This window comes from Chelon labrosus, assembly GCF_963514085.1.
Source record: "Chelon labrosus genome assembly, chromosome: 20".
Lineage (NCBI taxonomy): Eukaryota > Metazoa > Chordata > Actinopteri > Mugiliformes > Mugilidae > Chelon > Chelon labrosus.
Window position 1 is genome coordinate 7,179,655 of NC_140353.1, and position 25,802 is coordinate 7,205,456.

The 25,802-nt window shown below is 44.6% G+C and overlaps 1 protein-coding gene across 1 annotated transcript in view; it reads right to left on the reverse strand.

The window, feature by feature from the left end:
* The window catches only part of fndc3ba (fibronectin type III domain containing 3Ba), a 98,097-nt gene that overhangs the window by 27,232 nt on the left and 45,063 nt on the right, over positions 1-25,802 (reverse strand). Inside the window, exons 5-17 of the mRNA XM_084569283.1 lie at positions 24,795-25,023; positions 24,514-24,679; positions 24,135-24,265; positions 9,587-9,645; positions 6,741-6,892; positions 6,577-6,636; positions 6,026-6,164; positions 5,481-5,534; positions 5,113-5,237; positions 4,199-4,373; positions 3,752-3,838; positions 2,945-3,080; positions 1,926-1,997 (exon numbers count right to left, since the gene is read on the reverse strand). Of these exons, the coding sequence (XP_084425409.1) occupies positions 1,926-1,997; positions 2,945-3,080; positions 3,752-3,838; positions 4,199-4,373; positions 5,113-5,237; positions 5,481-5,534; positions 6,026-6,164; positions 6,577-6,636; positions 6,741-6,892; positions 9,587-9,645; positions 24,135-24,265; positions 24,514-24,679; positions 24,795-25,023 (1,585 nt within the window). The remainder of the gene's footprint in view (positions 1-1,925; positions 1,998-2,944; positions 3,081-3,751; positions 3,839-4,198; positions 4,374-5,112; positions 5,238-5,480; positions 5,535-6,025; positions 6,165-6,576; positions 6,637-6,740; positions 6,893-9,586; positions 9,646-24,134; positions 24,266-24,513; positions 24,680-24,794; positions 25,024-25,802) is intronic.

Here is a 25,802-nt window from a genome sequence, read left to right on the forward strand (position 1 = left end):
CAGGTCAGATGTGGTCTCCAAGGTCCACCTCTGCACGAACACTGACCATAATCGATTCATTAGGTACCACGAAGAAGTGGCGTAATGTTGTCTAATGTCATAATGTGTACGCTGACATTGCCTGAATCAGCACTTAAGTCCTGATGGTCTAAATATATGTTTACATTTGTTTTACCACTAAAGGACAAGGAACCATGTATGGTAATTTCACTGACCTTGATTTTCTACATGAAAAAAATGGAAAATCTCAAAAAATGTCACATGTAAAAAAAAAAAAAAGTCTTCTTATGCCGCCCTACAATAACACTCTGGGGTTGACATTTTGAATTTCCAAGTATTTTAATGAGCACCCTGTAAAGGATTAAACACGCTCAGTTCAGTTCACCTACACGGCAGCCGCCGCAATTTAGTAAGAGATGTGAGGAGGTTAAAAGGATGAAGACAGATGAAGACAGGTGACGCATTAAAGGGAACGCATGAGCAACAGTTGCTCAGTGTGCAGTGTAGGCAGTGATGTTTCAGAACGAACAGTCTTGCTGCTTCTTGAATATCATGCAGTATATATATTTTTTATATTAACAGATGCAACAACTGAAGAAATTGAAATAAAACATATCACATCCGGTCACACTGACTAAAAGGAACAGTGAATTTGAGCTACAGACAATCAAGTCAGTAGGGATGTAGTCTTTCATAAGGAGAAATGTTACGTCTATAGCTTTCCAGGATTAGCGACTGAACAAAGCAGTTTCTTGCTAATTTGAACTCGCCCAACCTAATGGATACTGCCAGGTCTTACTTATTAGATGTCTATGATTAAATACAAGCTTTTATGTTTGTTTATAATTAATGTAGGCTAATAAAGCTACCAGGAAGAGTGCACTGCGGCCGATTTAGTTAAACCAGAGAGAACGTGTGGTCCTTTTTTCCCCTGCAGCCAGTCATTTAGTTATAGAGTGTGTACGACTTCAGTCGACTTAAAGGGGAACTACTGTTTTTTACAACCTGGACCTTATTTCTAGCATAAAATACGGTCGTTTATTCACCCATATAACTTTTGTGTAATTTGTAGTCGTTCAGGAAATATTTAGATCAGCGTATATCCATATAGTGGGAGTGAATGGGGCACCGAAACGCAGCCTCTAAATAACGCATTATCTGTTTTTCATCATCCAGGTCAGAAGACATCATCCGGGATCTGTAGGTCAATCTAGACCCCGGATGATGATAACAGGTAACTCCGGACTCAACAGGGAATAGCACTAGCGTATGATAACAAAATATTGGTGAAATGAACGAGTTTCATGGCAGATAATGCGTTATTTAGAGGTTGCATTTCGGTGCCCCAGTCACTCCCACTATATGAATATACGGAGATCTAATTATCTTCCAAACAACTACAAATATATGGGTGAGTAACGATGGTATTTTGTGCCAGAAATAAGGTCCACGTTGTAAAAAACAGTAGATCCCCTTTAAGGTTTTGGTCGGCTGAAAACAGGACTTTGATATCATGTCGTTCTATAGTTTGATATTTAAGACTAGTCCCCAGTGAGCAGCTGATTACTTTTTGTCTGATGTGAAGGTGAATGAATCAAATTATTGCCTCTTTTCATTCGGCGCTATATGGACAGGAAGAAATCCAGGGAACATTTAATGTCCTGTAGAGCGGATATGGGGAAATTCAGCCGACGCTGTGTGTTTAAATTGACGCTAACTGAGGGTAAATCACAGCTGCCTTTCTTCTTTAGGAGAATAAGCGAGCGAAATAGATCGATAAAGAGAACGAGCGCAGACGAGAAAGGATTGAAGGTACATTCGGAGCTTTGTGTTATGAGATGATGGACTTAGAGCAAGCACTCAGATTAACGGGGGGGGACAGATGAGCAGACCGATGGACTGACAAATGCATGGCACACCCGTACCTTCGGAGCATCCCTCTGAGATCTCTAGCAGGTACGTAAGAGCCTCTGAGCCCCCGTTGTCCTGGGGAGGATCTGTTGGAGGAATTGATATTGGTTTAGTTTGGGATCATTTGCACATAGTAACATCATGGTGCACATACATGCACCTCGATTGGAAAAAAACATTTCTCTAGGTTTTGTTTTTTGAAATGGCTTGCAATAGCATGAAAGACAATGATTTTGTTGCCATAGTTACAGTTCACAGCTGATTGGTAGCATCGTTTTTGGAATTGTGCTTAAAATCATGACTTAATACGTCGTAAAGGAAACCTTTTTAGGAAAACTGTGTTGCGTTTACGGCTGCACATCACTTGCCAGTTCTTAGGTACACATGTGAAAACGAATGCATTCTAATAAATAGTCCAGCACTATCAATCTCGGCTTCGTGAAGGTCATAGTATGCAGAATTTGTTTTGTGATTCCATTTTTGAGGCTGTGGTTTGTGGTACCGCTGAATAGTATTGTGTTATACCGGCACGTGTTTCTGTTATTTTGACATGCTACATAACAGAAACACTTTCATGTTCAATTTAACATGCACCACAAACCAAATCCTTCTCCTAAACTGTTTTAATTACCACATTCCTTGCTCTGCCTCAACACAAACTGAACATTACACCAGTCACGGAGGGGGATTAGGTGTTACATTAGAATGCATTTGTCTTCACCAGTGCACCTAATGGCGTGTCAAGTGAGCGTATAGCGACTGAGAGACACACCGTACCGTGTTTACAACATGTGAGACATGTGAGGACAGGCTGCCCTTATTTTTCCAGTACTGACACAGGACAGACGGACGATAGCCGAATTTATTTTAGCCGTTTTTAAGGCTGCTACCTCTATTTCAAGCATGTTTGTGCAAAACCGACGTTGCAAATGAACCAAATGAGTGACACCATTAGAAATATGACTCAAATTATCAGAATTAATGGGAAACAATGATTCTTTTGGATGCAGCAGTAAGTGTTGTAAGTGTTTACCCCATGTGACAGTGAATCCATAGGGTGTAGCTCCGGTGACACAGGGTGTAGATGGAGGGCCTGGTTTGTCTGGATTGGTGGTGCACACCAACACTTCACTGGGACTGCTCTTCCCCTCCATGTTCGACGCTATGAGCTGCAGGAAGAGCAAGAGCGGACGGTTAAAGACAGGAAACGAAGGTAAGGAGAAGAAAGGGTGAAGGAGGGACGAAAAGAGTAAGATGGAGCGTGGAGCAAACTAATCCTGATTTACATTGGCCAATTACTCTCTACTCCTTCACATGTGGTTGCTCCTGGCTGCTCCGCTATCATTCGTATTCACTTTACTCAATCCATTACGCCGTCCAGTGCCCAATCAATGCACGTTGTTCCCGGATGTTCACACAGGACGGACAACACAACGTTTCTTCGTGTGCGGTCACGTGGATTTGGGTCTTCAAGCATCCGACGCTTTATCCGTCAGCGCGTGTGAAAGTACGGGGAAGGTGTTATTTGTGGTGACTGATCCGCATGCAAGCACACAAACAGATCCACCGCCTGTACATTTTGTTTCCCTCATTTATGAGCAACCACGATCAGAGCTCGTTTCACCACTGGCTAAATTGCAGCCAATTCTCTGCAGGTGAAATAAGGAACACCTAGATGGGTTGGTATATGTGTATATATATTTTTTTAGCACATTACTGATGTTGTAGTCACAAATCGTCACGTAAAAGAGCTGAAGAAAAGAGACAGACAGGGTGGCAGACTTATATATAAGTCAAAAGAAAGACAAATACATCTACTGTATGTACCATTGTTACTTACCCTGAATTTATACTGTGTACTCCTCTTCAGGCCTTGTACAGTACAGGTCAAGTTTTCTCCAGTGTACTTTGGATGAAAGTCGGTTCCCTGTGGGAGATGCACAGTATCAGTAATACTGTATGTGTCAGGGTTTCTTTCTTTCAGTGTGATTTAACATCAATGTGCATGAATATGGATGCAGTAAATTCAGATTTTTTTTTTTTTGGTATAGTTCCCTGCACTCAGCTATCTGTATATGTGTTTCTACGCATCTGTGCTAGAGGATTAACAGCTCAGTGCGTCTAATAAATTTACCAAACACCTTTATTAGTCCGTTTATTTTTGTTGGTGAAAGTTTCAGTTGCCATTGCCGAAAGTGAAGCGCCGGCGTCTAAAAAGATATACCCTGATACGGAAAGACATATTTTAAATGTGACGGGAGGGAGAAGAAATGCTTGTGGTACGTACGCTGTTGTCCTCCTGGATCTCGAGTGTGTACTTGAGCTGCTCCTCGCTGGGGCTCCCCTCGGGACGCCCCCACTCCAGGGTCACCCAGGACACCCCTGCCCTGACGAGCCGCGGCGCCAGAGGCAGAGCCGGCAAGGTGCCCATGGTGTAAAACACCACCTCTGTACTGAAGCCACTGCAAGAAAACACATTTCACTTGGACTGTACCTTTTTCGTTTGAAGAAAATGACTGACTTGCGGAGGCGGCGGGAGATGCTGTGTGCGAAGAATTACAGATTCAGTGGGGTGTTTTTAAAAAGCGGAGAAAGTGTGAAAAAGAAACAGTAAGTGCCCATTTGAAGGGGCGCACGTGGGGCTGCAGGTGAGGATGTTTGGGGAATACCAGCGGTGAAGCCAGGAGAGAAGAAAAAAAATAATGGTGGACAGTAGTTTGCGAGTTGAAGGGAAGCTAAAAACGATCCGAAGCTTGTGTGAGTGGAGCATGTTTGCGTCCGCGAGGCTTCAAATGCGAACCGAGCTGAAAGATGCATTAAGGCCACTCCTCTGAGTTCAGCCAGAGAGCTAATATCTCGCCCCTCGCATCCGCTCCCCTCTATCACCTTCTCCCTTCCCATCACCCCTAACGACTGCGGGCGAGATGCTCCGCGACATAATGACAAAAGAGGAGGCGAGGGGAGGGGAGTGAGGGGATGAATGGAGAGAAAATGGGAAAGAGGAAAGAGATTCGTGTCACGTGTAGAGTAATAGCTTCAGACGGTGAGCTCCACGTTTGTGTCTACCATCGGCGGTGGTGCATAATGAAGAGCAAGAACAAGCCGTGACATGTGCCTTCTCTGCTACTGTATTCACGGTGACATGCGCGCAGTAATACATGCATGTTTACTGGACACACGTGTGCTTATGCGCGACGGTACCTTGTGCCAATGTCGTTGTGCGCAGCCACTCTGAACGTGTAGCCGCAGGCGGGGAACAGTCGCGTCAGCTTACAGTGTCTCTGGCTCCCAAAGCAACATTCTCTGAAAACACTGTTCTTCTTTCCCTGGAGGAGAGGAGGAGAAACGAGGGTTGATAAGATTCATTTGAATGAAACTTTAAATAAGCGGCAGGAGAAGAGGCAAGCCTGATATTGATTGGAAAAGCATAACTCACTGTCCAATTACATGCCGCCCCAAGGGGCCGAGAGTTAACGCCATTTTAGCAACATCTGTGATTGGTATAAGTTGTTTTTCTGAGGTAAGGCTAAAGGCTGACAAATGACGGACGGAGCGAGGAAGACGCTTACCTCATCCCACTCGAGCAGGTAGTTTGTGATTTTGGATCCGTTGTCGCCCGGGGGCTGCGGATGGCGGGACGAGAGAGGGACAGAGAGATTAGCCAAGGATAAAAGACTCTGACAACAAGACAGACAAAATACCTGCTGTGTTTTTTTATGACTGGCCTCATATCCTGTCTGGGTGTCTGATGTCAGTCTTTATCAGTGACAGTGGATGGAAAAGGGTCAGAGAGGAAGCAGGGATGCACCCCGACGCCATCGTGCAACTATGCAAGAATGTCTATGAGGTGCTGCAGGGGCTGATAAAGTCGAAGCCGGGAGATAAACCAGGTGCGGCGAAACATAAAGTTCGCATTCATCACAGAGTTTTTTCCCTCAGTTGTATCGCAGCTCTGACACAGACATAATGGACTAATAATAAAGATTCAGAGCCCGAGCCCGGGAGCTTTAGATTGATTTCGAATATAATCACAACCGAAGAACGTTTAATCGCTGATATTTATCGGGTGAAATGGTTTGCGAGTTCTCTTCACGATGCAAAGGAGCCTCTGTACCTTCCACTGTAGAGTGAGGGTGCTCTTGGTGCGGTGGGAGAGTTTTGGGGGAAGCGGGACATCGGGGACGCTGCAGTGTGTGGTGAACGAGCCGGCCTCTGAACACGAGCCTCGAACCGAGTTGTATATCGCCGTCACCCTGATGGACGAGACACAAAAAAGATAATTAAAAGGTGCTTTTGCGTGACATTAAAGGGGAACTATTGTTTTTTACAACCTGGACCTTATTTCTAGCATAAAATACGGTCGTTTACTCACCCATACAACTTTTGTGTAATTTGAAGTCGTTCGGGAGATATTTAGACCTGCGTATATCCATAGAATGGGAGTGAATGGGGCACCGAAACGCAGCCTCTAAATAACGCATTATCTGCCGCAAAACTCATCCAGATAATCCAAAGTCACGTGGGTGAGTAAACAATCATATTTTATACCAGAAATAAGGTCCAGGTTGTAAAAAAACAGTAGTTCCCCTTTAACACGAGTCTTTTTTGCTGCCTGGAAGAAGCCACAAACCTAAAAATCACAGGTTAAAAAGACCGGATCCTTACCGTACGTGGTAGTCTGTCGCTGGCCTTAGGTCTTTCAGATGGTACTCCAACTCTTCACCACTGAAACACACACAAACAAATCACAAATGTCAAACCAGGATGAGATTAAACAGGTTTGCTTGTAGCCGAAGTTGGATTTTCTTTTTTCCGAGGGTATATATTACCTGTATATAATGCGATACTTTCCGTCTCGTCCCTTATCCGAGAGAGAGACTTCATAGGAGCAGGTAACAGGCATCCCGTTACTATGCCTGTTCATCAGCCCGGCTGGGGGGGCCCAGGACAGCCGTACGGCGCGTGCCTGAATATTGGACACCTGTAAGACACATAATGCAAATTATACACACAATAAAAGCAAAACCGGTTCACCTTTCGCAAAATGTTTTGGTGTATGTAGTGCAATTTTCAGTTTGCAACTGCAATTTATTTCACTTTTATTCTGTCCTACTATGGTTTGACTCAGTTTTATTTAACTCCATTCTGTTGTTTTGTAGACAGCCATACATAGGGGAGATTATTCTATAAAGGTGTGTGCTTTGCAGTCATTTTGAATGTGCATATGTGTGTGTGTAACAGGATAAAACATTACCCTGGAACCATCACTTCAGATCTGGCTGCTGTTTCAAGCTCACATGAACCCACAAGAAATTTGAACTGAACAAACACACGTGCACACACACAAAAAAAGACACCTGAATATTTGTGTGTTTGTGCATGCCTGTGTGTGTGTCCGCCTGCGAGTGCCTGCATGTTTATGGAAGCTTTAGTCGCAGAGAACAGCGGGCGAGCCAATTTAGCGTGATTTAGCGCACTCCGCAGCCATTCCAGACTGCGGGTCCACCGAATAGGCAACGAGTGTGCTTTGATGGCACTGCAGAACCACAGCTATGCCGAGACTGTCCCCGAATAAGGGAAAAGACGGATGTGTCATTTTTACTGGGAACCTCGATCACAGTTATTCATGAGGTATCCCATCACTGTGCCCGCAGGCGTGAGGACTCCTGTGTCGTTTGTATCACTCCCGGTCAGGTAATCTTTACATGACCACGGCATCATGCATAATAGGATGCCATAGCGTCCGCATAATAAATGACCCGACACGTTATGCAGCCTGAATGCAGAGACACATTTATAGGCAGAGAGAAAAAGACAGTGAGGCCAGGACAAAATGAAAGAAAACACAAAAGAAATGGTGCAAACAAACAATAAATTATGAGGAAAAGACAGAGGTAGACAGTGAAGGTTAGAAGTTTATAGTTATCTTGTTCAGTTTGCAAGATATTTCAATTCATTTCCAGGTTTTATGTGCAGTATAGAGTGGCAATCACAATCTAAATTGTCAAAAGACGCTTTACAGAACCCAGGGCCTTAAACTATCAGAGCAAGCACTAACTGATGCCACTAACCGAGCAGCAGCTCTGTAGGTGGCGCCACCTGCTTAAGGTCGGCCAGGTACATGTCCATGCATTAGCTTCATTAGAGTTCAGCGCTTCTGTTAACATTGTTAAACTGAAAGCTTTATATCTCACTATACGTGAGCATTTAATAATTTGGTACACTACAGCATCCCAACAAAAAGTCGTCCACTTTGGTCACGTTCGCTTCACACCAACCAGCGTGGCACAGGTTTGCGTTTACGCAGACAAAGAAATCGCCAGTGAGTCTGCACCGGTAGCTGAAGTCGAGGTCTGAAATACCAAAGTCACCCTCTAAATTTAACCTTAATTTAATTAGTTTAGCCGTGCATATTGACCCACAGGAGAACAAAGACGGTTACCTTGAGCCCGGGTCAAAATTATTTAATGACTTTACCTAATGCAATTTGCCGTTAATCAAACAGTCAGTCGGTGCGCCATAATATGGAAATATGAATATTGATGCATTCTAAGAAACTGGCATAATGGTCTTAATTGGTCTAAATGTCCAACTGTGATTATTAACAATATTATCGTGCATGCATGTTAATGTAGTCAGTGCTTTTGCTTGCACACCGGCCGTCTCTCTCTAGTGAGCAGCGGTTTGTCAAATCAAGGTTTCAAGACGCAAATTACATTCTCCCGCACTTCAGTTCAACTCCAACAGATTCACTTTTTGTTTTCCTGCTAAGTCAACGAACAGTTTTAGACGAAAAACTTTCTTCCGCCTCTGAGCAGTGGACGGCTGATTTACACAGCCTCCTTTGCTGTCTGTCCCAATTCATCACCGTGTAACCACTCTTATTGCCTTCCGTGCAACTGTAACAGACGGCAGCACTACATCGCCCCTCCAGTTTATGGCACAAGCGCAAACAATGGCACAAGGAAACCTGAAAATTGTTATTGCCTTTCCGTTTCCCGCTCCTTCTCGACGTCGGCTAAACTCTTCAGAGGTCACTAGAGGTTATGAGAGCGCGTAAACCCCCGCTGTTTCAGCTCTCCTTTTATGTACTTCTCAGCATCTCCGTCTCTTTTTATACTACACTCTCCCCTATCCTTCATTGCTCCGTTCTCACTCTCCATTTTGACCCCCGCAATAAACTCGCAGATGTTAAATGATCCAATCGCGCAGCCTGCTGACCAAACAGCTTTAACCGGGAGTGAGCAATTCCTCTCTGCAAAAACCATGTCTGCAGGGCACCGGCTCATCCATTCACATTCCCCTCCTTGTGGAAGACAAAAAAAAAAAAAGAAAAAAAGGTGTTTACAGAGTTTTACAGCTGATGGAGGCGCAAGGAGACAAGGAGAAGCGAATGGCGTGGATGAGCAGATGCTGCCCTCATGTGGCCACGGTGAGCCAAGATCCAATTATCACTTAGGCCCCCATAACTTTTACTAAAGGCTTGAAAATAAGAGACATGCGTTATTTTCCCTCAATGGAAGCATTTTCATGCGAATCACAGAGACAAGATAAAAATATGGAAAAGGCATTAATGCTCGTGCCAGCTATGACTGCACCAGACCAGGAGGCGACTGATGAAAGCGGTTGTACAGCGTGTGTGGGTGCAGATGTGGGAAGAGGTGAGCGCACGAACCTGTGGTTTGTCGATTGTAGACAGCATGTCTTGAACGCGCTTCCCCTCTGAATCATGATCTGAGGAGACAGAAGAGCAACAGAAAGCAATTATTAGAAGTTGACGACAGGAAATATTTCCAGTGTAATACTTGGTGCAGCATAACTGCAATCAGCGCACACGGTGTGACTCAAACCTTTTTTTAAGTGAAACAAATAAATAAGATCCACATTAGCAACAGCCGAAAACGCGGCTGAGGGGTTTTCACTTCCCAAGGGCCGCGTTGTTGTGATATCTACAAATCTATGCCTCATTATTGCCCAAGGTCAGCCAAGGTTTTGCATTCAGCTCCTAAAATAATTGGTTGAATAAAGTTAGCCAGGATAAATTTTTCGATTTCCTAATCAGCCCCGTTATTGTCTGCGTGCATGTTCTACCCAGCCAGTGATTCAGCCGTGTGTGTGGAAAATAGCACGGCAGCAGCCCAAAATAGAGCAAAAACTGGCAGAAATTCTTCAGAAATAACGTTGCTTAATGGTGTGTGTGATGCAACGCTTGTTTTCTTCGACGAGCGACTATTCCATCTCATCAAGCCGGAGCAGTAAATTATCCAGCGTTCCACAGAAATGCGTTAGTCACGAATTCCTTCCCCGGGAGCAAACAAAAAGGGGATCACCCCAAAAAAGAAAAAACTAAATATGACTGATATACCACTGTGACTATTCAGTTGTGTGCACGAGAGTCATTAGTTCATAGAAATCATTATCCTAATCATTATTATGTATCATTTCCAATCAATTGTCCCTACACCTGGGAATAATTATTCCCAAACGCTGTTGCTGTAGCCCTGCAGTACTGCTTGTCATGTGTGACATTATGCTGAATACAAAGCCATATTCACTGTATTTGATGGCCGGGTTGGTCTAATGATGCTTTTCTGGATCTTGTAGGCGTTCGAATAAAACCCAGATTAGGATATTTGTCTTGGAACCATTTCGGCAGCACTCAAAATCACTCACTTACATTTTAATATTCTCCCATTAATCTTATTAAATTATTCCCAATAGCCTGTTCTTTCATGTTATGACTTGTCTGTCTCTCAGACAGTCAAGGAGCCGCTCCGTTTAAGCCAAGCTAGTGGTTCACGGTCATCTGTTGCGAGCTGCACAAGCAAATTGTGCAGGAAGTAGATGTAGATGTATTTAATGATGCAAAAAAGAAAAAAAGGTTCCAATAACTTACAGTTCTTAAACTATTATTCCTGCTGTTTTTCTCAGCTTCATTTCATTGCCAACTTACCACATTTGGATGTGAGATGTGCACTGGCAAAACTAAACATTTGGGCTCTGGATGATAGTGAAAGGATTTATTGATGATTCCACGGAATTATATAGAGACGTGTTACCCCAGAAGATGAAAAAATAATAAATAAATTTAAAGGTCACGTATGAGGGATAAAAATCCCGGGCTGTTCTTTTTTTTACTTCAACGGCCCACTGTGTCACGGGGGTGCTGGACAGCCTCCTTGATATTGTCGAGTGCCCACACACACACTGTATAAACACGCGCGTACAAACACACTGACACGTGTCTCATAGTGATTTAGTGGACACTTGAGGTTGTTATGAGCGCAAGTTAATACACGTGTGTGTAATGTAAGTCCCCCTCTCCCCCTCTCCCCCTCCTCCCTCCCTCCCTCCCTCCCTCCGTCTCCCCCCTCGGGATTCGAGAAGCTGAGGTTTTTTTCCAACCAGGGGAGACCTGCATTGTTCATCTTGGTCTCATCAGTGTAAATCATACAGGATGTGCATGTGTGTGCGAAGGTCAACAATGCAAGACATACACTGTGTGAAACTAATGCTGATTAACATGAACGCGGACGTATATAACGATCAGGCATAACATTATGACCACCTTCCCAATATTGTGTAGGTCTCCCTTGTGCCTCCAAAACGGTTCTGACTCATCAGAGAATGGACATGGGCCTTCTGAGGGTGTCCTGTGGTGTCTGGCAACAGAATGCTATTAGTGGGGGGCCTTTGGGTTCCATGGGTTGAGGGGAGGGGCCTCTGTGGATCATCCCACAGGTATTTGATCAGGACTTTGAATTTGAATTTGTTGGACAGGTCAACACCTTGTGCTGTTCTTCATGTTTTTTTTGAGTCCAAAACCGTTTTTGTCTGTGTGCCTGTGCCAGGCTGCATCCTGCGTCATTGCTATGGGGTGGTGGTGGGGAGGGGGGGGCAGGGTGCCTGGTCTGGTCTTGGTGGGTGGTACAAGTCTAAGTCTAACATCCACACGAATGCTAGGTTCAAAAGTTTCCCAGCAGAACACTGAATTGTCACAAGACGGTCAATGTTATTCACTTCTCCCGTCGGAGGTCATAATGTTGTGGCTGATCGGTGTGCATAAGGTAGTTTTAAAGATCTGCAGATGTGCAAGTGATGAATGAGATATTGTGTGCATGTGTGTGAGTCCCTGTGACAGGTTCTGTGTGAGAGAAGGCCTTACTGTGCCTGGGGGTACTCCTATGAGTCATGGCAACAGTGATGTCATGGAAGCACAACCTCAACCTGACCTCCCTGTGTGTGTGCGTACGTGTGTGTGATGGAATAAAAAAAAAAGACAAGGCTGTGTGTGTGTCGGTGTCAGGTTACAGGAGATCGGCGATGGGCAATAGAAGGAGGGAGTTAAGCTTCCATGTGTGCATGTGTGTGTGTGTGTGTGTGTGTGTGTGTTGGGCTGGCAGAGTTCAACAGGTGAGGTACACATTCTGCATCGCTGCTCGACACACTGGCTCATTAGCGCTCACCCACATACACACACACACACACCCACCCACCCACCCACCCACACTTGTCCCCTTTCATCCATTTGGACAAAATGAACTTTTTCTCTTTTATGGAATAAAAGCACGCACTCACAGCTCCAGACATGAACAGTCAAATAACAGAATGACACAGCTTATTCCACCCATTCATCACGGCTGAATGAGAAAGGAGACCACGGCCTTCTCGCTGCCCGAGGTCCTGTACCTGCTTGTCTCGTGCAGCTAATAGCGCAGAGTCAAGAGGAGGTGCAGTACCATCGTTTCAGCGGTCTCTTTCAGCCAGAAATAAACACTGATGTCCATAAAGATACAATCATAATTTGCTTTTTTCGTTTCTTTTTTTATAATTTTAAACTCCTGCTTCATTATAAAACATCCTCTCCTGTGACAATCAGTGCTGTAGAGCGATCAGAGTCCTCTAACCCCATGTGTTATATTTATTCCACTTAACAGGCTGGATTCATTTATTTGTTTTCTATTACTGAACACACATACACCGATCAGCCACAACATTATGACCACTGACAGGAGAAGTAAATAACGTCGAACATCCCGAGACAATACAATGTTCTGCTGAGATGCTTTTGGACCTGGCATTTGTGTAGATGTTACTTAGATAAAGTATGTACCATCCACCTAGACCAAACCAGGCACCCCCACCCCATAGCAATGACACTTCTTGATGGCAGCAGCCATCCCCAGCGGGATGCACATTAAAAAAAACAGTCTAGGAACAACTAAAAACAAAACAGCACAAGGTGTTGACCTGGCCTCCAAATTCACTAGATCCCAAACTGATCAAGTATCTGTGTGATGGTCTGGAACAAGCCTGGCCACAGACACTCCTCCCCTCAACCCATAGGACCCAAACGCCCCCCCCATTACCAGAGTCAGAACTGTTTTGGAGGCACGAGGGAGACCTTTAGGAAGGTGGTTATAATGTAATGCCTGATCGGTGTATTCAACTGTTTGCACTTGGAAATAAGTCCTTGCTAATACAGAATATTTTAATTGGGGTCTGAAACTATAAATATGTCTAATATAGACTTTAAAATAACTCTTTACCCTGCGTACGTGACACATTACGTCTTTATGGGTGAATCTGAACTTAAAGAACGACTATTGAGGTTTAAAATTGAATAACCCTAACTGAATTACTGCAATGTGCAGCAAGTTACAGGCTCAGCAGTTGTGCAGGGAATGAATACTCTCTGTAAAGTGAAAAAAAAAAGTTGGCCGGACCTCAAGCTGAGCTTTGTGACAGAAGAAAGAGACGTATTTAATATTTAAAGGAGACCAGTAATAAAGTCTGAAAAGCACCACTGCTTTACATCATCACCCAGTGTTATGACTCGCTGTGGTTTTGCGTCCAGCTGCTTAAGTGTTTAATACAGAGATCAACCACAAAGAGTCGAGGCTGACGGCAGAAACAGAAACTGAACCACGTCCCAGTGTTACTCCGCACACTCCTGTGTCCTCACTGTCCCTCCTGTCCTGTCCTCTCCTCTCGGTTTGTGTGCCGCCCACGCACCCCGACTTCCTTCTCCTCGTCTGACCTCACATCCTGTCTGCGTCTGACTGCCTGCGTTTGATTACGGAGGACAGCCAGACGGAGCGAGGGGAGCGCAACGGACAGCAGGAAGAGAAGAGGAATGAGGGAGAAGGGGAGTGGGGGAGAGGGGGGCCGCAGGCCGAGCCAAAACCAGCCAAGAGGGGGAATTTAAGAGGAAGAAAGTGAGACGCTGAAAGACAGGGAGCGAAGAGGGAGAAAGAGAGGACGGGCAAGATGAGTCTGGGTAAGAGATTAGGTACAAAAACACAAGGAAATTGAGAGACAAAGAGCGAGCTAGGGATCAACAGAGAGGAGGAGAAAGGGAGGGATGAAAGGAGAGAGGGAGGAGAGGGCTTTGGTAGGATGTGAGGTGTGGATTACAAAAACTTCTGTGACATCATCAGGAGGCGCAGCACTGATCTCAGTGCAGTAGCAGTGATAGTATATGTCACCACTCTCAAATACAGGCTTTTTTTATTTTATTTTTTTATTTACAATCACTAGTTTTAATCACTTCTACTTTGTTTCTGATTATTTTTTTTTTTTTGTCTGTTTGTTTTGGAGTCTGTGCTTCAAATGACGTCATCGTGTGAAGCTAAACTGGCAACAACTGTGCCTTAATACACCGTATACGAGTGCAACTGCTAGTGTGACAGTCTCTAAAATATCTGATTATTCCTTATTTACTTGATGAGGAGTTTATAAAGACTTTACAAAGACTAGTAGTGCACACAATAGGGGTTGAACGACTTCTGACTTATTAAAGTCGACTAATATGCGGTTAAAGTCGAGTCGACGTCGACTAGTCGATGACGTCACAAATGAAAACACAGTAGAAAGCAACAATCAAATCTATATTCTTGACCTGAACACATATTGTGGCGCCTTGAACGTGGGCTACTGTCGGCCGTAGACCACGTCAACACTGTTTGATCATAACTTCAGGTCTCTCGCGTGGTGCATTCAATGACATCTAGGACAAAAAACACACTCTACAACCACGGCAACAATGTCAACTAATAGAAAACAACAGAACTGGACATAAGCACTAAACAGACTATCAATACTGTGCGCTGCAGATGTTTAGCCTATACAAATGGGCACCGTCAATAACCAATAATCTCTTTACGGCTGCATATGGTCTAATAACTCTGACAATGAAATTCACCAGCAAATAGTTGATGTGGAGCCTCCTTCTCTCTGTTACCGCTGGATGCCTTTTCGGATGCAACGACCCACTGGGCTCCTCGCCTGTCATCTCGGAGGCGTTCGTGTTACTATTGTCACATGATCGGCAACTTGAATAAAGCGTCATGGTGCAGCAGTAAAGTCGACTAGTCGGTACAACCCCTCCACACAACACAGCTACAGAATTTCTAAATAGAGGTGTCTTTCTTCTCTTACCATCTTTCCTTTACCATACCAGTTTACTGTGCTAATGTCACTTTCATCCACCACTATAACTAATTACATTCATGCTTTTATTTTCATTGCTTCCGAACCAGAGAGCTGCTTAACTGTATTTTGTTGTTTTTTACCAGACAATGACAATAAAACTTCTGTTTTATTCTATTATTTTTATCTGATATCCCAGGGAGAGAGAGGGCAGAATGCTTCTGTGTTTGAAGTGTTCCAGCAAACTAATATTATCAACTTCTGGTTCTAAAACCACAGACAACCTTTCACAATGCAACCGGTATTACACAGAACTGAGATGGGAATCATGCACTGGATTATTTGGGAGCACACACTAAATTCCGTCTCTATCCATTCCTTTCCTTTCTAATCCTTCTCTGCTTGCTCTGTAAGTCTTCATCAAATACACGGACGTGTTTACAGCATTCCTTTTTGGTGTTGCACCATCAAATTTAAAAAGTATTCACGTCACTTTCGAATGCAGCTTCAATAAAAATGAGTCACTTTTGACATTGAGGAGGCTGCATTCCTCGTGCATGACGGCCCGTGCTCCTTAGACACCGTCTGCGCTGGGACAGAAAAAGACCTTTAAGGCCCGGACGAAAAAAATTTGAAAAATGTGGCAGCGGCTGCTCACTCAGCCCCCACTCGACACACACACTGGGCCACAGGGCGCGTGCGGTGTGTGTCTCCCCTAAAAGAACAAAGTGAGATATGATACCCATCTTTAGGAGCCTCTAATCAGGGAGAACAAAGCAAAGCCACGGACACTCATCTGGAAGGAAAAGGGAAGGGGGGGTGAGAGTGTGAGAGAGAGAGAGAGGGACAGAAAGAGATGTGGAGGACAGAGAGGAAAGAGTGGAGACAGAGTTGAGATAGAGGGAGGAGAGGAAAGAGGAAAATGGAGGTAGAAAGAGAGGGGGGCACAGACCTTGGATTCCACACCATTATCATCTGCTGCATAGTGAGCATTCCATCTGTTCAACAGCTGGGCTACACACACTCACACAGACACAGACACACACACGCACACACTAGAGAGGTTGTTGGGACATGCCTGAAATTGCGGTTGTCATGGTGAAGGTTTGGTTCTCATGGCCAGAGCCCTGATCGTTTATAAAGGGGATTAGATAGAGAGAGAGAGCGAGATGGACAGACAGAGTGGGACAGACAAAAGGAAAAGAGCCATAAGAAAGAGAGCAAATAAAGACAAGAGGAAGTCAAACTAATAATTTCAAAATAAAAGAGAGGAGATGAGAGAGATGTGCAAATAAGAACACTGGTTAATATCGTCTTCCTCCAGTAACCTACATTTTGGACTTAATACAAAAATGAGAAACCAAGCTTTCCTATTCGGGGCAAGGGATTCAAAGAATCTGGTTAAAACAATTTTCTGCAGGAGAAGTCTGACTTCTTAGTCGTGTTTAGTAAGACCTCAAAAATGTGCATGCATGACAAAGACTACAGTAAATATTTTGCATGGCGCGTTGTCACAGCAATAAGCTGCAGTCTAAGCAAGGCTGCATTATCTAGTTTTGATAGTTCCCTCTCATAACGTCTGGATAATTAAGTTTATGCACGCATACAAGCAAAGACAGATAAAGAGACCTTGTCCACTGCAGCTCGTCTCTCTCTCTCTCTCTCTCTCTCTCTCTCTCTCACTATGGAAAAGGATGAGCACTTCGAACTGTCAAAAAGTCTCTCCGCTTCTTCAAAAACACTGCGACCGTGCAAGCACACGTGTTTGTTTAAGTGCGTACGTGCTGCGGGCGACACAGCAACCTGGCCAGGCAGCGAGGGATTATGGGGGATGCATTTCTCAGAACCCTGACCCCATTAGACCCCGCTCAGCCAAAGAGAAAAAACAAAAAAAAAAACATTAACAACCATTGAGAAAGTGACTGCAGAAATCCCCAATCTGACAGCAGACAGCAGAGGCGGTTGGAGAGAATGACGGTGGCAGAGGAAGAGAAAAGCTAACAAAGAGGCAAACGAAGATTAAAAAAAATAAATAAAAAAAAGACAGAAAGTGGGCAGATGGAGCGAGACAGAGATACCGACTGGCCAAGGCCACGTCTGCACTATTACAGAAATAAAATGAAAACACATCTGTGTGTGTGTGTGTGTGTGTTCAGTCATTATTTAGCACATAAAACAACCCTCCTTCGCACACTGGGGTGCAGCTTACATTTAAAAACAACAATAGCCACAATAGTTAAGAGTTGAACTAGATCATAATGGTTGCCCAACAGTTTACCAACCATGTATACACTTTATTCCAGTGATTTCTGGAGTTCACGTCACAAAAAGTTGGGTACAGAGGACTCATATGCTCATGTACAGACCATATGCAGTTTGGCGTGTACTGATTTGATTCGTGAAAACTTTTACTCGAAACTTGCCCCTAGTTGCGTATCTCCGAACCTCCTCAGTTAACCTTTCCTCGATGTGTTCCATCTTTATTTATCCAAAACAATCAATTCAAAAATTGCGGAGATAAAGAAGCTGCCTCGAAATACTAAAGCAGAAATAAAGCTACTACCAAGAGGACCAATCACAACTCTTGCGGCCTGCGTCGACGCTTACATTTCTGGGGAGGTGCACGTCAGCTACGCCGCTAGGGTCTGAGCTATTGCCGTAGCTACGCCGTCAAAAAACGTTAAAGAAAGGCAACTGGATTGCCGACCCCGAGCACCGTAGACTCCTCTTTTCCAGTTTTGTGCTTTAAAACATTATAATTCCATGCCAAAAGCCACATAATGGTGGGAAAAGTGAAATGGCATCACTTTCAGCCAACGTGTAGAAGCTTTAAATAAAAGGTGTTCACAAAGTCCTTGAGCGGGAGTCAGTTTAACTCTTCCTAATTGCTCAGTCCATATTTTTAGCTTTGTCAAGCTGCTGGAAAATGACCTGAGGTGTGATGTAACCCACTTCTGGTTAACACAGAATGATTGGGCGCTGTTGTTTGATAGTGCGGAGGGTTTATCGCTTGTATCACAGCGTTCATTCAGCTGGACAGGGAAATGTCTGGTGTGCTCATTGTGATTGGCGAGAACGACCTCCCCTTCTAATCCCACCGTCCCCTGTTACACGATATCAGCGGGAAAGACATTCCTCTGCTGGTAAAGCCATCCCTTGTTCCCTCGTTTGTTTTCTCCACATGCCCCCCTTTTGAGTCCTTTATTCCTAAGTCTCCTTACTCCCCCCACCCCCGTCCATTTTTTTTGCTCATCTCTTTTTTTTTCCCTCTCCAACTTTCCCCTTCTTTTACTCCTGCTGCCCCTCCAGATATCTTGCCCTACAAACATGGCCGTATTTGGGTTTGTGGGAAGGGGTTAGAGTTTGTGTGTGGGAAGGCGGCGGGGAGGGAGGCCGAGATTATCGCCATGGTGACTCACAAAAACAAGCTGGCGAGGAACGGGTGGGAGTGCGTTCGCTCTTTTCCAGGCCTGTTACTACAGTCACAGCAGGAGGAGCCGGGAGAGGAGTCCGATAATTAATATAACTGCTAAGCCATGACTCGATTACTTGGTCAAGGGCCACAAGAGCTAATGAGGGTGACATCAAATCCTTACAGGACGTCATGCTTTTAAAAGCCCCATTTTGTTCTCAAACTCTCACTTCATTGGTGCAGTTAAAATTAATTAGTCAGAGGCTGTTACAAAAAATTAATCACCAACGCTGACTCATCATGGAGTGAGATTTTCCAGGCAACAAATGTTTTCCGCATTAATGGCTCAAAACAGACTTCTATAGAACCAGATAATTATTCATCCACATTAAAGCCACTTGTTACAGCCTGTAACTCTTTAATAAAAGCTGCCTTATTATTTCATGTTGCTTTCATAATGAATAACTTTAAATTATCACCAATAATTGCCTGTGTGGGTAAAAACTCGAAAACATCAGTACAACCGAAAAAAAAACAATTAGCAACTAACCTAACATGCATGCATAGACAAACACTGCACAAGTTCAGAGACGTCTTGTTGTGAGGCAGCAATACTAACCACTGCGCCGCCCCTGAAACACATCAAATGTAATATTCAGCTCTTAATATTAAGGACCTGTTCAGCATTAAGATCCGATCTGGGCGATCCGATGACGTAAAAAACAGGTGTGAACACCCCCAGGACGAATCGAGATCGCATTTGAGAGATCTGATCTCCGACCACATTTGGAGGTGCTCACACTACCGTGTTCCATTGGTAGTGTGAACGCAATGCGTCCCAAGTCGCATTAAAGACCTCCTTTACTCAACAGGGGCGTACCTGAGTTTTGCCTCATTCACTGAGGAAAAAGAAAACACACAACCGCTATTACAAATGATCGCCTGAAAAGGAAAACGCACCATAAGTAATATCTGATCATAAGTAAAAAGAGCTTTTTAAAACATTCTCTCCTTGTAGTAGTTAGCCAACTAATTATTAATGCAGTCGTGTTGATGTATGAGGAGCTACGTGCAGTTAAGTATTTCCTCAATCACCAGTGTCTTCATTTACTTTTATTAACAGAGATTACGGTACATACGGAAACTTCCGGGGGTTGGAGTTATAATCTGAGTTTAGTGCAGGTCTAACTAACGTCAGCTTGGAGATCAGTAAATAATAACTTGACGTGTGTGCCAAAGTCATGACGCACATATAAAACAGAGCTGTTCTCGGTCCTGGAGCAGTGAAAAACATCTACTAGAGACATCAGCTGTTACAATATTGTACCGTGCCCCAGAAAATGTCGGGGTTTATGTGCACGCAGACCGAGAAACTGAGATTGGATCCGGAGACGCATTTGGAGACATGTTAATTCCAGGTCTGAACACAGGTACCTAAAGCTGGTGACTTACAATCGTATAGCCCAGATCGGATCTTAATGCAAGGTCTGAACAGGACCTAAAACACACACATGCTGTCTTGAACACTCAGAAGCCAAACCTAATCCATTATGACCACCGACTTGTGGCGGCGAATCTTCAAAAAACTAGCAAACTGAGGTAGAAATTGCTGCCCCAGTGATATTACTGACTCAGTTTACTCACTTAATGGCTCCTTTCCTACTTGCGCTGCTGTTGTACTATATGTTTTAGCATTTACAGTCACCCTGTAATTGCAACTTGTGGCCGCAGCTCAGCTAAAGATAGACGGGCTGTGAATGGGCCGAGGCAAGAAATATCTTAAGGTGAAGTGAAAATCCTGCGTAAGTTTCTACTTTCTGCCTGGCACAGTGAAGCGGATCGGGGAGAAGAAACGCGTTATCTAAGATGAAAATGCCAGAAGAAGAATTGTTTAAATTCTTAAACCAAGAACTGACAGAACATTAAATTCCAGTCGAGTTTTCCTCTTTTAAAAATACCAGTCTTGGAACGTTGTCATCAGGTTTGGCAATGAAGACAAATCTTTAGTAATTCCTTTGGTTTAGATTTACTCTGTCAACACTTAGGATTCATTAAATGTTTTGGGTTTTTTTCTTACTTTTGCTGTGATTGTGCAAGCGAAAATGAACTCTGAGAAATCCCAATAACACTTGTGAGTGCATTTCAGGAAAAAGAAAGAAAACAGGTCACATGCAATTTTGATTTAGGTTAAAGATCCCCTCTACGTAATAGATGTCCCACACCTCTCACACCATAACACTATGATATCTACTGCTCTCCTTATTTTCCTCACTCCCCATTCACGGAGCCAACATGGTGGACACAGCAGTCGCCGCGCACATCTGGTTTCTCCCGAATCCGCAGAACTTGGAAGTGACGTAAAACCAAAGACGGAGGAGCTGAGGGAGCGGGTCCATCTGTTTCTGCTGAAATCCCAGTTTTTCCTAAGTGAGAGACTGGATCTGCGGTGGTGGTGATGCAGAGCCAAGATGGAGGAACAGAGGGGACGGAGCCCACATCTGTTTCTGCTCAGCAGGCAGCACAGTTCTGAAGAAATGGGCCTGTAGAGCTGGCTTTACTGGGGAATGGACACTGCGCTAGCCAAGTCAGCCTGCTGCCTTACTGGCACCGGGGCAACAGCCACACACTCTCTCACACACACACACACACACACACACACACGGAGAAAGCAAGGGCATCAAGGGCAAAGCGTAGGCGGCTGTGTGTGTGTGTGTGTGTGGTATTCTGGGTTGGACTGTACTTGGATGCGTCGGGCCAAGCAGCAACTTTGTCGGAATGTTTGTACTCTGCTCTTCAACTCTCTGTCTTTCCATTGCTCCCTCCTCTGTGATGTAGGGTTTCTGGTTGAGTTTTTATTTTTTTCCTCTTTGCAAACCTTCCATCTCTCTCTCTCTCCTTTCTCTCTCTCTCACTCTCTCTTTCTCATCTGTCCTTCAAATCCAACATTCCTCCTCTCTCTCTTTCTCTCTCTCTCCGTTTGCCCCCCTATCCTCTGGACCCTCATGCTCTGATTGTTTTACAGGAAGCCCAGTCACGGGGTGTTTGTGCATGTGTGTGTGTGTCTGTGTGTTGGTATGTGTGTGTGTGTGTGTGTGTGTGTGTGTGTGTTGTGTGGTACATCTAGCTGACTCAGCCCGATCTCCAGCCCTGTACTGAGACCCTGGTAGACCAGAACATACGTGCTGACATGCTCCTGTCCGTCAAGTGTGTTGTTGTTGTTCGAGTACGAACACTGCGCGCAACATGACACAGAGTTGTCGACCTCGGTTTCCTGCTACGGCGCACACACACACACTAAAGGCTTCACTGTTCTGTGATTGCCTGGTGTGTGTGTGTGTGTGTGTGTGTGTGTGTGCACCTACTGCAATGAGCTGTGCAGCCTCCGCTTTACTGCAGCACACTCAGACGTATGTGTGTGCAGTTTGCATTAGCACATGTCCAGAATAGCATGTGTACAGTTTGAGTATATATGTGAGCAGGTTTGTGTGTGTGTGAGTGTGTGTGACTTATAACAAAAAGCTGGCTTACTCCCACAATTATTCACATACCTTTAGGTCTTATTCACTCTGGTTGTTAAATATCTTTTTTACCTTGTAGTGCTCAGGGGGGGAAAAAAAAAGAATTCAGAAAAGCAACTTTATTGCTTCTTCGGAAGCAACTAATGACTAACTAGAAATATATAAAATCAGAAGTCATGCAGTATTTATATTATAGAAGCCTGAAGCAGAGGATTTGATATGTCGACTTAAAGAAGAAATCAGTCACCTGAATCGATTTCTTTGAATCTTCTGTTGATTATCTAATAATTAAATTAAAAAACAACTTAAAAATCGGTTTCTACCTGCGAAACATTTTACGTTTTTCAATGCTGCACATAGCACAAACCAAATGCAGTTGGTGGAATTACTGGTGGGCATAAAAATCCTAATTTACCTGCGTGCCTAGATACCAGAGAAGTTAAGAAAATAAGTGCGACCAAATACCCCGTATATATCCAGACTATGCACGTTACAGTAAAATAACATTATATGACGAGCATGTAATAAGCCTTTGTCTGTGCATCTATACTGTGAACTCAGTACGTGGGAAACACGCATATACCCACCACTAACCTAAATGGACTATTCCTGTGATCTGACACCATGCTGTGAAGGAACGAACCACAATTTTATGTGGGGAGGTTAACGGTCACAATTCAAAAGTCGATGAATTGACTGTATGTCTTTCTTTATGTCTTTCTTTTCCGTCACCACTTCCACAGATGTTCGCGTGTACTGCACACAAATGAGATATTCTCCTCTTTGTAATAACTCAGACGTACATCTGATGTGTGAAAAGACATGTCGTTAAAGAGGAGCAGTACCAAAAAAGAGTGTGTGTGTGTGTGCCTTCTTAATGTCTTTGCACATGTGCCGTTCTTCATGCGCGTATGAGCGATAAGACTGAGCTGCGGTGTCTAAATCTCAGAGCTCAAAGGTTCCCTTCATCTCAAGCAGGACTCTACAGGTATGTGACCCCCCCCCCCCCCCCCCCGCCCCCTCCCCCAACCCCACCTCATCTCTCTCACCCCTCTCGCAACCAACCCCCCCGCCACCCCCGGCTCAGCCTTCACCAACAAGGCCGGTATTGTAGCGAGGGTAAAACGATAGCGCTCAGGGACGGGTTCAGCTATGCGGTTACCCAGACAACCCCTCTTACCCCGTCCTCCACCTTCCCCACCTCAATCCCACCACCACCACCACCACCTCCCTCTCCCGATCCCTTCACCTCAGGGAGGCTGCATTCATCTATTCGTTATTTTTTTGGTGACTTTCTGTGCGACAAAGAGGACGAAAGGTGCATTTTATCTGAGTGCAGGGGGACGCCGAGGTTGAGGAGGACAAAGAGTGTCACCCAGAGACGGACAGAGAGAGGTCAGCAGGAAGTTATTCTTCAACAAAGCCATATCAGATCAGATGGTGTGGTTGAAAGGTGACATATCTATTATTTGGAAAATGAAAAGGCAACGCAGCGCCATTTTCTGACTGGGAGACATATAAAAATCAAAGAGAGGCGAGATGATCCCCTTGCTTTTGGTTTGGGAGTGACATTCTAAATTTAAATGCGAGGCTTTCAGCATGTTTGCGTATGAGAAACAGAAACACACACTGCATTGCAGCTCTTTGATTTAACCCATTTGCGCTTAACATTTGTCCGTGTCCATGTGTGTACAGATCCAGGTGTGAGTCTCTGCGCTTTTTGATGTTTCAAAAGTGGAAAAACAACCAAATCGATGGGTGCTTTCAGGAAAGAAAAAACATTAAAGCCCACTGTGAACCCTTCATCGACAGCGTGTGCCGGCCTCTCTTTTTTCCGCTGCGGGTTTGTGTGCTCGTCCTACCTTGTGTGTGTGTCTCTGGTTCACTGTTTCTCGGGCTGCTGCGGAGTCGTCTCTCCGGCTTCTTCCCCCCTGGGCTGCCGAGCCCGCCCCCTGACCCCACTGACCCGAGCGATGGGGCATGTGATTTGCTGCTGTATCGCAAACAGAAGAAGACATGATATATTAAACAGATTTTTTGCTCTACGTACGTGAGCTGTCATTGGTTTAAAACAAAAAAATTTAAATAAAACTATACTTAAATGATGAGGAATATTACAAGCGATCCATACTGGGGACTAACTGGGAAGATTATAAGCATTTTAAACTAAAGTCAAGCCATAAATGAGAGCTAATCTTAAGAGTCCACCTCATAATGCTCATAAAGCCCCGGTGTGATCACCTGTATCCGTTGTGTGCTGGCCCCAAACTGCTCTTATAGAGATTGGAGGGAGGGGAATTAAGTCGATTCTGTCGCTCTAGTTGCCTCTGTTCCTTTATCTTTTTGGGCTTATTGTACGTCTCGTCTCTGCCTATGTAGTTCGACATCCCGTAAACCGGGATGATTTCTAGAGGAGAGAAGAGCAGCGTTCATGTTAGACATAAATATAATATTTCAATATTTCTCCAGTGTTCCCTGGTCATTCGGCGGGTGCATCGTGCGTCCGGGTGGCATGAGAGTACCTGGATCGCCGTACATGGGGGGTAGGTGGTGCTGGTAGTACTGGTGGGGCAGCTCCCCGGGGCTGACGGGTGGATAGAAAGAGGGAGAGTTGGGGATAAAGTGAGGGTGAGCCAGGTACGGGGGAAGGTGGTGCGTCGGGGAGAGAGCCGGAGAGTAGGAGGGAGGGTAGCACTCTGGGGACTGGGGGGTAACCACCACTCGGCGGACCCCTGTGGTATCCTCCAGCACCTGTGGGAGAGAAAGAAAAGAAAGAAAAAAAAAAGAGAAGGATGGGTGTGTGAATATTAAAGTACACAAGGGCCGCTCTAAAGGACAATGAAACGTGTGTGTGCTTGAACTAATCTGAACTTTGAAGCCCACAAATCATGTGAGATCTGTAAAGTGCACACGACCTGCGATTGCTTTATATATATATATATGTTGGCTAGAGGTAACTTGAGGCAAGTCATTCAGAGGTCCTAGGTAAATGTTTATCATTCAAAGAGCATGTCACATGCCCATTATAGTCCGAAAGCAGGTGCTCTATCGGCTGAATGGTGGCTATCTAACAAAAGGAATTAATTGCATAATTTATTTGACAACTGAGACAGTGTGCTGACAGGGTGTCTTGGGAGAACAAGAGCCGCAATGTTGTCATAAAGACGGTGCGCGGATTTCAATGACAACAAGTTTCAGAGAGCTGCCTCGAATTAACATAGATTCCATATTCGCATTCATCGGCCGGGACACGCAGCCACGCATTCCAGCTATTCAGGCACTTTCACAGGCCCGCATTCCAAGGAGAGAGCAAACACACTCCCTGCAGAGAGGGGAAGTTATCTGCTGGTCCCCCAAAAACAACAACAACAACAACAACACACACATACATGCACACACCAGATAGCATCACCCCCCTCCCCAACACCCACATCAACTGAGCAGCAACAGACTCAGTGTCAGAATACAATAGGCAGAAAGAAGAGATGGTATGAAAGGGGGGAAAGGACGGGGAGGAGGAGGGCTACAGA